The 13,364-nt window shown below is 36.3% G+C and overlaps 1 protein-coding gene across 4 annotated transcripts in view; it reads right to left on the bottom strand.

Moving 5' to 3' along the window:
• The window catches only part of MAK (male germ cell associated kinase), a 30,222-nt gene that overhangs the window by 8,865 nt on the left and 7,993 nt on the right, over window positions 1-13,364 (bottom strand). For all 4 annotated transcript variants that reach the window (XM_077180871.1, XM_077180866.1, XM_054638396.2 and 1 more), the window contains exons 4-11: window positions 12,582-12,703; window positions 11,479-11,558; window positions 9,556-9,688; window positions 9,293-9,464; window positions 4,912-5,079; window positions 2,837-3,163; window positions 1,629-1,819; window positions 963-1,093 (exon numbers count right to left, since the gene is read on the bottom strand). In XM_077180871.1, the coding sequence (XP_077036986.1) occupies window positions 963-1,093; window positions 1,629-1,819; window positions 2,837-3,163; window positions 4,912-5,079; window positions 9,293-9,464; window positions 9,556-9,688; window positions 11,479-11,558; window positions 12,582-12,703 (1,324 nt within the window). The remainder of the gene's footprint in view (window positions 1-962; window positions 1,094-1,628; window positions 1,820-2,836; window positions 3,164-4,911; window positions 5,080-9,292; window positions 9,465-9,555; window positions 9,689-11,478; window positions 11,559-12,581; window positions 12,704-13,364) is intronic.

Here is a 13,364-nt window from a genome sequence, read left to right as displayed (position 1 = left end):
GATTATAGAATATATTCAGAATACTAACTAAAGGAAACATTCTCTTTGCTTTCTCCTTTCCATTCTCATTCGCAGTAATTAAATAATATCATGTTATTTTCCTGAAAAAAATCACCCAGATTAGGCTAAGATATCTATTTCCAAAGAAAGATGACTGCCTTGAGAAAGGAAGTGAGTGTATGAATTCCTATCAGTGCCAGTAGATGGATATTTCTAAACACTTTGTACAAGGAAGAGGACTGTGTTTATCAGAACTTGTATGTTCAGAAAACCCCAAACATTCTGACAATGCAAAATTGGTAAATATGCACAATATAAAATCATAGAATGGTTTGGGTTGGAAGGGAACCTTAAAAATCACCTGGTTCCAATTGCCCTGCCATGGGCAGGGACACCTTCCACTAGACCAGGTTGCTCAATGTTCCATCAAACCTGGCCTTGAACAGTGCCAGGGATGGGGCATCCACAGGTCCTCTGGACAATCTGTCCAGTGCCTCATGACCCTCACAGTAAAAAATTTCTTTTGTATATCTTTTCTAAATTTCCCCTCTTTCCATTTGAATCCATTGCTCCTAGTCCTATCACTACAGTCCTGCTGAAAAACATGCATGTAGTTTCTTTAATCCTCACATACACCTGCTTATAGATTAATCAGGATATATTCCCAGTAATCCAAGAGATGTTTGATTTATATTACTGAGGATTTTTTATGTTACAGGTCATAAGAGGGCCTGTGAACTCTTATAGTGTACAAGCAGTGCTGAGGTCCTGCCATGTTTATATAGCCCGGAATTGCTGTATCAATTGAGATATCTTCTGGGAGAGGCATTTAGTCCAAAACATGAAAATTTAGTTTGGTTAAGAAAAATAAAATTATCCAGTAAGAAATCTAAAGCTTAAATGTATTGTATGTAGATTGTGCACACCTTATATTTTCCATATGTATTGACTTTCAACCTTACCAGGCAGATATCTTGATTGGCTTATATAATAATCTTTTGCTGATGTATTTGATCTCTCAGAATCATTTCTCATCAGAATCTTGTTTTCCCCTCCTGGCTGGATACAGCGTGAAGCTTTTGGTTCTGGCACACTGAAAAATCAAAATTTTCAAACCATGTGACCAACAACTCCAGCTCAGAATACCACAAGCTGACCTTAGCCTGAAGAATACAGTGCTCTTTGCTTATCCTACTTTTCTCAGTAGGGTCTGTTTCCACAAAGTAACAGTCAAACCCAACACCTCACGAGAGCCTGACCTGGGATTTGAAGAAAGAAATGTATCCAACACTATGGAATAAAAGCAAATGTGGCCAAATGGCAGAACATAATACCATTTAACTGACAAAGGAAGTAATGTTAGTATGTCAAATTTTAGTAAAACAGTTTCTTAAATACACAGCAAACACCTGAATCATATAGTGCCTGTAAACAAATTTGATTCTGTTTGGATATTACTGGCACTGTAACAACATAACATCCAAAGCTGATCTACTCATGCAATTCTTGGCATTCTTGCAGAATTTTGGTGACTTGAATTTTAATAGACTTATCTTAATCAGTCTATAAATCTACTTCTGGACACTGTTTACTAAAAGAAATTGTGATTTTATAATTGCAGGACCTACCTAAAAAGAAATTCCTTGTTTTTCTTTTCTTTTAACAGTGCAATGCTAGGCTTCTTTGAAGATGACATTCCAAATTCAGGGTCATCCAAGTCATCCCAGCTATCCACAGCCTTTACCAAAGTCTGACCCCACCGTCTTCTGCAGGTTTTAGGACCTAGTACACCATTCAGAGGGCCAATAGCTGCTTGTTTCTATTTTAAATAAATTAAAATAATAAAAAAAGTTAAAATAATAATAAAAAAGCACTTTAACTCAATTATAAAATTTTGTATTTTGTATCTAGTATAACTCCTGACTACTGCTTCCAGACTTTGAGGGAATTTTTCCCAGTGTGTTGTACCTGTTTTGGTCATAGTCTCATTATGACTTTAAGTACAAAACATAATAATGCCAGCATGTATTTGAAGTGTAGTTCTTTTGGACTTTCATCCTTGAATTGCTCAAGTCTACCTGAACTAGTGAGGTTAACATTCTGTTTGCAAACCCAGTTTAGTGCTCAACCACTATTTCTGGCATCTTGCTGAACTTATGCTCTGAACAGTGGTAGATGAGCTGTCAAGAAATAGAGCACAGTGTTGCAGAACACTGCTGTGCCCCCAAAGTAAATACAGCAAATAAAAGAAACTTCTCTTTAACATTCTGTTCCAGTGAAATTATTAAGTTTTAAAACTGTCCTTCTATCCATCATTTGCTTTCCAGTATTCTCTGAATACCTGTTATTTTTAACATAGTTTGTATTGCAGTTCAGTGAGTACAAGTAGAAAGCAAAATGGAAGTTACAAACCAAAGTATAGTAGTAAACTTCCTAAAAATCATAATTGCTAAATTCTTACAAGGTTAAGAGCTGGATGAACCTTTCTGGGTATTTTTCTGCATAAGGCAAGTGAAGTTCTCCCTTTCCACTTCTCTGTTGTGACAGTATTGTTGTGACAGAATTGTTTCTCAAAGGTCAAAAAGTAACAGCTTCAACTCCTTTAGTGCATAAGCACATCACTGAGGACTATTATAATGAACATTGTGTTACAAGCAATCTATTCTTCTGACTTGCTATAAAATTTTAATAAGGAGACAGTTATATCCTCACTTATTCCCTAGTTATCTATCTGTATCTCTTCTAATAAAACATGACAATTTTCAAGGGATCACCTAGCTGAACATCCTAAGAACTTTTAATAAAACCATCTATGTAGTTATTGAAGACAACTTACAGGCGATGAGTTTTTATTGATCATTGGAAAAAGTGGTTGTGACTGTGGCTGCTGCTGCTTTGGTACTTGCTGGTTAGCTGTATTCTGAGGCAACTGAATTTGCTGGAGAGGCTGGTGGTTAACCTTTGGCAAGGGCTGTGGCTGTGTTTTGTCAGGTAAATCAGGTGAAGACAGAGGTTCTGGCTTAGCTTCCAGTTTAGCTTCCAGTTTAGGTAAAGATGGCTTTGGCTCTGTTGGCTGAACTGGTTTAACAGGAGTCTGCTTCTCCAGATATTGTGGGGGAGGTCCTAAAATTTGGCCAACTTGAAAGTAAGGGTGCTTCAAAGCCTGTAGAGGAAGATATGACACATTAATTTTAACTTCAAAAAGCTGACTTTGGTAAGCTCATCAAGGATCTAAGCAGGTTACTGAAAATTTAAGCAAGCTTTACAGAACAGATGGAAGATGGATGGGTAATGAGATCATATGTAAAGTGTATATTGAGAACTGGCAGTTCTGTATTTCAAACTCTTACAACTTGGTAAGTCTGATCCACTTGTACATGTAACAGCAGTCATATCCTTTTGTTCCCTTCTTTATTGCTAGGTGGAGGTGCATTATACATTTAACACCATTCTATAGTTATGCAGAAACAAATTTCTCTTTTAAAAGAGGTAGTTCCCACTACCTTTACTACATGCTTTATTTACATGTCTCCACTGCTGACTATGTTTTAACAACTCAGTGAATAGCCTGAGTTTTTTAATTGAAAACAAAACAAAACCAACAACAACAAAAGCTCCAGAAGTGAGATCGTTGCAGTGTATGAGTTCTACAATTAGAGGATGTTAATGAGAAAGGTTTCTCCCTCATTTTTCTTATCATCAACTTTTCCTTTTCTTTAAAAGACATTCACTGTGCCTGCTGTGCCTTCATGGTGTTTACTAAGAAAATATAGTGTCTGTCTTAAGGCAGATGCTCATTTGATCCTTTCCTCTGACCTTTCCATGTCCTCTGCTAGATGCAGAGCTTGGACACAACTTAGTAACACACCTCCTGCTATGTCAAAACAACCCACTCTGTTAATCCTTCTGGGTAGGATCCTACTCTTTGTTAGTTCTCAAATGCACCCTTTGCCTCAGCTGCACTCATGAATAGCTGCCTTTGAACACACTGCCATGTATATGCATTAAACTCTTCCTTTTGACTGTGGATTACACATCTGCTGCAGCTGCTTCCTTGATCACTCACCTGGGTAAAAGCTGGTTATTTGCTTTTATAAAGCACCATAGAGTATTTTGTGTAGAGGTACATAGTACTGGACTACAGATAGATCTCTGTTTCTGTACAATAGACATGCTTTATAAAGTGGAGAGGAATGTTTGGTACCATCTGCTTAACTGCTTCTGAATCACTTACAGTACATCCACTAAGGGTAAGTTGCAATATGTCCTTTCTTTCTCAATTGTATTCCTCTTTTATATGTTCTAAATAGGATTACATTAGGTATGAATAATAAAAAAAAAAAAAAATCCACAGAATGTACCATCTTCAGTCCTTGAAATATGTGTTTTGAAAATTAACTTGGAGAAAAATTGTGATCTTTGTGACCTATTGGCATGTTCTTCACAAAGGTCTTTCTTTATCACTTCATACAACTTACATTCCAAGTAAAAATAAGCCTTAGCTCTTCCATACTGCATTCCATCTCTGGCTTCACAAAAACCAAAGTTTTCAAACTTTTCGGTACCTCCCTTTGTACAGATGGGGAGGAAAACAAAAGTGGCAAAGTGATGACAGGCACCATTGAAACGCTTGCACCTCAGCTATTTCTCTGTCCTGTACAGAGAGAATTTTAAGATACACAGTACAGAAGACAACATTGCAGAAATAACTGAAGAGTTTCTGATGTCTGCTGAGCCAGGTTTAGAACTTTTTTTTTCTTCTCACCACTTAGTCTCATTCCCATCAAAGTGTTCAAAATGCAGAGACATTTGTGGCCATCATTATTATGACAATCAATTGGTCTCTATATCTACTATTTCTTAAAATGTAAGAAAATTCAGTCTTATACTTAATCATTCATGTGCTCAGACCTGACTCGCTGTAGGTCTCTTCTTTGGATTCCAGTTCAGCATATCACTCATAAGCTGTATTGCTTCATTGCTTGCATTTGGGATGAGAGTTTTTAGGCTTATAGGGACACATTGTGGGAAACGGAAATTCATGGCAGAAGCAAGGTGGTATCCTTCTGTCCAGTCACTCTGTTTCAAAGGAAAGAAAAATCAGCACCAAAAAAGAACAAAGATGTATTTAGATAAAATTTAAGGCAGCTTGAGTCACGCTTGGTCTGCATGGCTCCTTCCTTTATGGTCAAAAACAAGCCTTCCTGTTTTCCATGACAATTATTACAACACTAGTGAATGTAGCATCAGTCTCCAATGGCAGTCCTCCTGAGGTCTCCTGTAGCTACAGGTGGAACCATCACCATGGACACATCCTATCTGAAGGAGACCAGAGTGCAGCAGTACCAGGAATGCCACATCCCATCTGCCACAGAAATGAGCCCAGCAGCTGGCATGCCCTCTTTATGGAAATAGCAGAGGCAAGGCCCCTCCATTCACCATGTCCCAGCTGTATAACCATGATGCAGCCTATACAACATAGCACTGATCCACCATCATGACAGTCAATGATCAAGTTACAACCAGACAGCATTACAACAATAAAAAACAATGATCACCAGATAAGAGCTTATTAAAAAAGTGTTTAACTTTCCAAAAGTAAACCTTGAAGTCCTTCATTGCTTGATAAGTGCATTCTTGGAATACAGAACCACAGGATTATCAAAGACCTCAAGAGACCATTTATCCACACCCTTGTCCCTTCCTGACAGGTGTTAAATCTCAAAAAGCTTCCAATTTCTTGCAATCCACAGCCAGATTATACAGATTACTCCAGAGAGTGATCTCCTCATGATTAGGAAAATGGAGGTTTCTTGTACAAAAATAAATGACCTTTGTTGAGTGTCCTGTCATCCATGGATACCAAGAAGGACTATCTGATTCTTTCTTCTAGAGTGGCCTTTTTATACATTGGAAGGTGTATTTCTTTTCCTTTCTTCCCATCTTTGTTTGTACAGGCTAAAGAAACCCAAACAATTCCCCAGGTCTATGCTTTTTGAGTTTTACTTCCTCTCTAGACTCTTGATTTTTTTTCCTCTTGAAATCTCTAAACTGGATATAATGTAGCAAGAGAAACAGAAATATTAGTTCACATGTTAATGGGCAATACTCCTTTTTCTACAAACTGGTATGGTATTTGTCTTTAGACATATAATACACTAAATAGCTCCTACTAAATAGCTCCTCCTATCTGTAGGCCTCTCCTACAGATATGTTAGCTGGATGGTGATCCACAGTTATTTATGTAGCTGATTATTCCTGCCTAAGTACAGCATTCTGTGCACGACTGAAAAAATTTCTTTAAAGCTACATCTCTAATTCTATACATAAAAAAAATCCTTCTAAATTCCAGTCTTCTTTTCTAACATAATTCTTCTCTGCCTGCCATCTACTAGCTTAAGCAGCAAAATCTACTCCACCAGACAGCCTTCAATACAATTTAAAAAATTTAATCAGAGGCAGAACCACTCAAGTTTTATTCAATTAATCTTTTGAAAAAGAGCCAGTGAAGCTTACTGTCTGGACAACTCTTTCCAAACAGGTATGCTCTCATCATGCAATTTGTATAGAAATATGCTGCTGGGAATGTTATGAGGGACAGCATCAGAAGCCTTACTGAAGACAAGGTATGACATTTGTGCTCTTCCTCTATCCACCACATTTATTGCACTGCTACAGGGCAAACCAGACTGATTTGGTCTTAAGGTACCATGATAGCCATTACTCATCTTTTTATGTACAACAGTTTTAGCTCTGTTAGCACAGTCCATGGTAATAAAAAAACTCAAATATAATTATAAACTACATCTGCTAAAATAAGTCTCAAGATTTCCAGTGACTTCCTCTTTCACCTCAGAGAACAGTTTGTTCATTTAAATCGATGGAGAAAAACTTCCCTCCTTCACTGCATTGCCCTTCTTTATTGAGTTTGATGGCATTCTGTCTGCTAGAAATAAAGAAACAGTTTACAACAAAGTACCAAGGGCTGCATGTTGAGCTGATGAAGCATAGTGATAAGGTGAAATCAGTACAAGAGCAAAATGAAAAATACATTTCTATTTATTAAAAAAAATTATTTTGCAATAATTTAAAGTGCTATTGCCAACCTTCAGCTAATGAAAAGGCATTTCATTAATCTCTGCTATTGACGTTGTCATCAATTTTTTCATTAAATTCACATAGTACAAGTGCACCACCACTGCCAATACTTGAATGGTGCAATTTAATTTATTTATAAAATAAATAAAGCAACTTAATTTATAAAATAAAACAAAATAGTTGCCTGCCACTATTTAAAACACCCAGATTCACCAAAGTCATTGGAATGTTATGGACTTAGGTACAGGAAGGTAAACTGGAATGAAGATAGTTCTGGGCATAATTCCTGTAATTCATTATTGCAGGATAACAAAATAAATGAAAACGCATATCTAAAAAAATAATATTTGTAAAACTATCTGCAATATCAGACTATTAAAGTAACTACTTATATTTTTCAGAATGGAAGTAATTGTAACAAATGCATTATTTGTTGTGGTAATTCCTATCATACAATTTAAGTACTCCTTTTTTACAGCAATCTCCCTGCAGAATGCCTTAGCACTGTCGTAAGGAGAGAAAATTCCCAAGTCTGCCCAGCAGATGACACAAAGTAATTAACTATAGTTTCCTGATTCTAGCGGGCTGACTTACAATGTCCTTAACTCTTGGGGCCTTTAAGGGAGCATACAATTTTTTCTGGAATATTCAGCTGGTAATGGTCCCTGCTTTCCCAAGCACTAAACTTTCTGGTCAGGGAATAACAGACTCTAAACAGTCAGGATTTGCTTCTGTTAGCTCCTTGTAAGGTTAGAGAAAAACCACAGCAATCAGCTCGATGCTTCTGTGCTACTGCACACAGTGAAAACCTCTCTCTGATCTCCCTGCATTTCAGAGCTTGTTTATGCTGTACATTGAAAATGTTCCAGAAGCCAGCATGGTGCTGTCTTTCAGTCTTCATATACATCAAAATGTTCCTGTTACTATCCTAGATTTGTGATCTGCTCAAGAAAGTTCACATCTGCATTTGAAAACTCAAGTCTTAAAATACTGCTCCTATTTGCATGTTATTCCTGAGGCTCAACTGTGTCATGGCAAGCACTGTTTTACACATCATACCAATTTTCACTTCCATAACATATCATCTATAGCTCTCCACCTGACCTTTTCCTCTTTGCTCTGTCATGAGTTTGCACCTTTTTCTCAGAATGTTCTCTTGGATGTTTTCCCACCACTTCAAGCTCTGCATGTTCCTAGCTAAGCTTAATCTATTTCTGTTTTAAGTTTTCTGTTCCTTACTTCTCTATTGATAGCAGCTCCTTTACTGGACAAGAATTATACTGTATTTTATACAGGTAGAACACTAATTAAACTGATGTATCTCACTCCACCCTTAGGAAGTTCAGATCTAGGTGGACTGTGTTTGGTCAGTTATTCCACCAAGTTCTATTTGCACCCATAAAATACTGATATGTATCTGCCAATTCTTACTTCAGTCTACAAAAATATTTAATAGCATATGGTCTTTTTTTCAGTTCATTCAAAATTTTATAGGTAACCTTATTCTTTTCTTGCATATTCTCCCATTCATTTAGTAAAACAACTTTTAAGCTGAATATAATTGCATCCATTTTTATATGCACAACCAAAACTTTCCTTATAATTTTAAAAAATATTTAGCTCATCCAGAAAATAAGTGAAAAGAATTGTTTCCTCTCTAAAATACTGCACATTTTCCCTCAATTACTTCTTTTTACTAATAATATTTATGAGACATCTGTGTTTGAGATGAAATGTTTCTTTTTTGCTTTAAGAATAGGAAAAGCATAATTTGTCTTATTTATGGTAACTTTTACAAGCTCCAAATTCTGTGTGCCAGCACAGAAGAATTACACTTTTGGGAAGGGAAAGCAAATTGGCTCTGGTAAATTAAATCCTAGGAGAATTCTGATTTCCTTTCCATTATGAATAGCTTTAAATAACTAAATTAAATAATTTTATCTGGCTTTCATCAGAGGAGAGCAAAGCTTCACATAATGGTATGATGCACAGCAGATGCTAATATACAACAAAAGACTAGCAGTACATGCCTTAATGGAAGCTGAAAAGAAATTCAGTTAAGCAAACACTAAGTCTGCAGGAAACTTATTGAAACAATAACTCAATATGCAAAGATAACACTGAATATTTTGTAATAATTTAATCCAATTTTTTTTTTTGGTAATAAAATTGTGTGGGGTTTTTTAAGCCTTACCTTCTTTGGAGTCCCTAGGACTTGGCAAATTTTGAAGATTTCATCTACTTCACTTGTGCCTGGGAAAAGAGGTCTGAGTGTGTATAACTCAGCCATTATGCTGCCAACTGCCCATATATCAATAGGTGAGCTATAGACAGAAGATCTCAGCAAAACTTCAGGTGCACGGTACCTGTGAGGATGGAAGGAAATAATAAATAAGTTAAAATGGTCATAGGAGGGTAATTAGTTAAGCTAATGTATTAAATTCTTGATATACTTACCACCTGGTAGAAACATAATCTGTGTAAGGTGGCTGAGATCTTAGTTCTCTAGCCAACCCAAAATCTGCAATTTTCACAAGTTCTGGCCCACTACAGAGAAGGTTTTCAGGCTTCATATCCCTATGAAAAAATCCTGTAGAAGACCAAACAGAAAAGAATTGCAAATTATCACAGAATCACTTCTTAAGCAGCAATTTCTAATAGGAGTAATCCAGTATTTACTTTGGGATGTTTTGGAATAATATAGTGGTTTTCAACCTTTTTTCTTTTTTTAATTCAACATAAAATAATTGGAATCCTCCCCTAACAAATGCACGCATTTTCCCTCCAGTGATTATTACACCAAGTGTTCTTAAATTAACAAATGTAAACTGTCATTAGCACACTAAGGAAAATGAATTGGCTGGCAGCAACATCAAGTAAAAAAACAGTTTCAGAATGAAATCTTTTACTTTATCAGTTTTGGATAATGGAAAATTGAGCATCTGGCACACTTACTTGATTCACAAAATTGCTTGAATGATTTTTAGATAGTTATTTATCATTGTGACAACAATTTTGAGATACAGACATTTACAGGATATTAAAATCCTGCTCAGAAATGCTAATATTAGTAATGCAGGCACATAAAGCTTCTTCAATGCTTGCTGTTGGCTTGAGGATCTCTATATTTGGGCAATGGTTAAGTCACTAAGCAAATTAATTCTGCTGTTTAATTGGAACACACAATTCGTTATGTTATCCATTAATTTGATTGAAATCCAGTTGCTAGAATAAAACACTGAATTTCTGCATGCATAAATTGAAAATGACTGTAAGAAATTGGCTGAAATTATTACAGTGAAATGTAAATGTTCAAATTTATCACACCTGGTGTTCCCTTATACACTTATAGTCAAATCAAGATATTAATATTGTAACTTAAAATTGGAAGTTTTTTAAAAAAAAATCTAATTTTCTAATTTATTTTGCAGAGAAATGAGGTAGGAAAGGAGGACACTAACAATCAGAGAACAGTATATGATTCTGATCAGCAGGACAAGAAAATGTCAATTTCTGGGTATTTGATACTACTGAATAAAAGTAATCATTCATTTAGTTCACCAGAAGGCCTCTTCAGGGTACATTGAAAGCAAATCAAACCTCACTAGGATCACTGTTTCTTATTTTATTTTCCGCTAATGTTTTATGGTCTTTGGAAAGTTTCAAGGATACCAATGTGATGTGAAGAACAACTACAAAAGTTGAGCATGAGAGTAAATTACTACTTTTTTAAATGCCAAGAAGTTTGATACCAGTATTTCAGAATACAGTTCACGGACAGATATTAAACATGAGCATTAGGAGTTTTGCAAACACTGTGAAACTTTTTATTGTTGGGAGCACACCTCACCTCTTATTTAGACTGTTCCTGTAATTCCTAGAAACATCCCACTTAGTAAAATACTTAAATCCAGGTTGTATTTGATAAGGATACTCTTTGAATTTCTTAGTGAACAAGTTATTTTAGTATTTTTTAATATGGAGAGTGTCATGTTAGTTACAGTATCTCAACACAAGAGTATTGATGTATTAATGCTTCTCAATTAGATCTTTTTGAGGATGCAGAAGTGATTAGTACAGCAGAGCATACAAGTTGCTGTAGTTTGTTTCTTCATCTGCTAACTAAAGTAGAAAACACTACTGCACAGTGTATGAACAACATCCAGTGCTTTCCAAGAGAAAGAGGAAAATCGAATTGTAGGAAAATAAAGAGGAACTTCAGGCAAAGTTTAAAACTGCACCGCACTTGAAACAGGTAACCATGATTTTATCAGAGATGATTAATAGCCCTTGCTAGGTTATTTTATTCATGTTATTTCTGTGCATTATCTAATTTTCTAAAAAAAGTGCTACACAGTTAAACTCTAGTAGGAAACCTACCGTGTTTGTGGATGAAAGCCAGCCCTTGCAATATCTGATACATCATGTTTCTGATGACTGACTCAGGGAAAAACTTGTTTCTGTGAAGAAACAGGGTAAAAACATACATAATTCAGAAAAATAATGTGCCCTCAGAACATTCATGTTTCTTTATTTTGCCTAACACATCATGAACATGTGAAAACAGACCCATCAAGTCAAAGTAAGAGAGATGCAACTCTCATTTCAAAACTCTATTGGGCCTTAATCTCAACCACTTCAAGTGCAGCAGCAGAACTTCTGTGCTGAGATGTTCATGGTGGTATCTCCCTGTAGAAGCTGGCTGGCCAGCGTGTGTTTGACAGGTGAGTGTGGAATGCACAGTGCTGAAGCAAGGCAGAGATGGCAGTGCAGCACAGGTAGATGCATTACCCAGTGGTGCCCTTAAGGGAGCCCTGCTAAGAGCAATTCTGCTCAGCTGCAAAGTAACACTGTGCTCATGGCACCAGCAGCTACCTCAGGATGTCATCCCAAGGGCTTGGCACATTAGGAGATACAAGTGCATGACAAAGTCTGAAGGAAAACCACACTAAAGGCAAAACAATTCATCAAAAGAAAATGTTATTGAAAAGGCAGGTCCTACTCTAAAGACCACCTTACAAGCCTTGCTATGTACTGTTTGTCCAAGACTGCAACATTAGTTAGCCTATATTAGGCCATTCTTACAAAAATGCATCCATGTACCATCCCCACCTTAAATCAAACCCATGACCAAAAGTAGCATGAACAGTGTTCAGTCAATCCTTCATACATTAAAATGAAGGCTAATTAAGAAAAAAACCCAAAACACAACTATTTAGAATTTCTCTCATGGTTCTACACAAAAGCATGCCAACTCTCTTGTTAACAAGTGATCTTATTTCCAAAAGCATTACAATATGCAGCGTTGTAACAGAGCAATGCAGAACTCTACCCTCAAATAATCTGGTGCAGCAACTCCTGTTCATATCAATGAGGCTACAGGAGGAGCCAAAACCAGACATCCCAAAGTGTTCTTCAAAGCAGTATGAGAATAATTAAATAAAGCACAATAGCACACTGCTTTTCTGTGAAAAAAGACATACCTATCCTTCATTAGCTGATAGAGATTTTCCTTCATGTACTCAAATACAAAATAAAGGTGGTCATTTTCTCGTATGACTTCCTTCAATTTTATCACATTGGCATGGTTTAGCTTCTTCAGCGACTGCAACAGAGCGAAATACAGCTTCAGATAACCCCACAGTGAGCTTGATTCCTTATCAGAGCTAAATTTTTATCATCTCAGTTTCTAGCACAGAATCCACACAATATACTCATATGATACACCATTATTTATTTTGCAATCTGTTCTAAAGAAGACCAACCCAGAAGTTTGAATGAATCTCAAATTAAAAGCAACAACTATATTAATAGTAGTTTAAACCTATTTCTAGGGATTACCTCAGAGCTGGAGTAAAGATTAGCACAAAAACCTAATTCCCTACAACAAAAGACAAATCTGAAGCTATAAGAGGCTATTCAGTACAGAGCTTGCTCACAGTACTGAATAAGAAAACCTGCATATATTTTCCCCTTCTTTTTGGCTTGAAACTTTCATGAAGAAGGATTCTCTTACAGATGCTCATTTTGGACATACTGATTTGCATGAAGTCTCCAATAAGTTAAATCAAAAGCCCTTTAGTAGGGAGTTTGGTATATACAGAAAATCAGATGCCCAAAACATGGAATTATTTGGAATTTAGGCTCAGGTTTTCAAGTGTTATTCTATCACTTGGCTAGCCAAAATTCCCAGTGCTTTCTACAGATGCCCCAAACACAAGATACATGGAATGGACACACAGCTAGAAATCTAGAAGTAAAATGGA

The sequence above is a fragment of the Agelaius phoeniceus genome, chromosome 1, assembly GCF_051311805.1.
Source record: "Agelaius phoeniceus isolate bAgePho1 chromosome 1, bAgePho1.hap1, whole genome shotgun sequence".
Taxonomy (NCBI): Eukaryota; Metazoa; Chordata; class Aves; order Passeriformes; family Icteridae; genus Agelaius; species Agelaius phoeniceus.
This window is presented reverse-complemented; position numbering and strand designations above follow the sequence as displayed.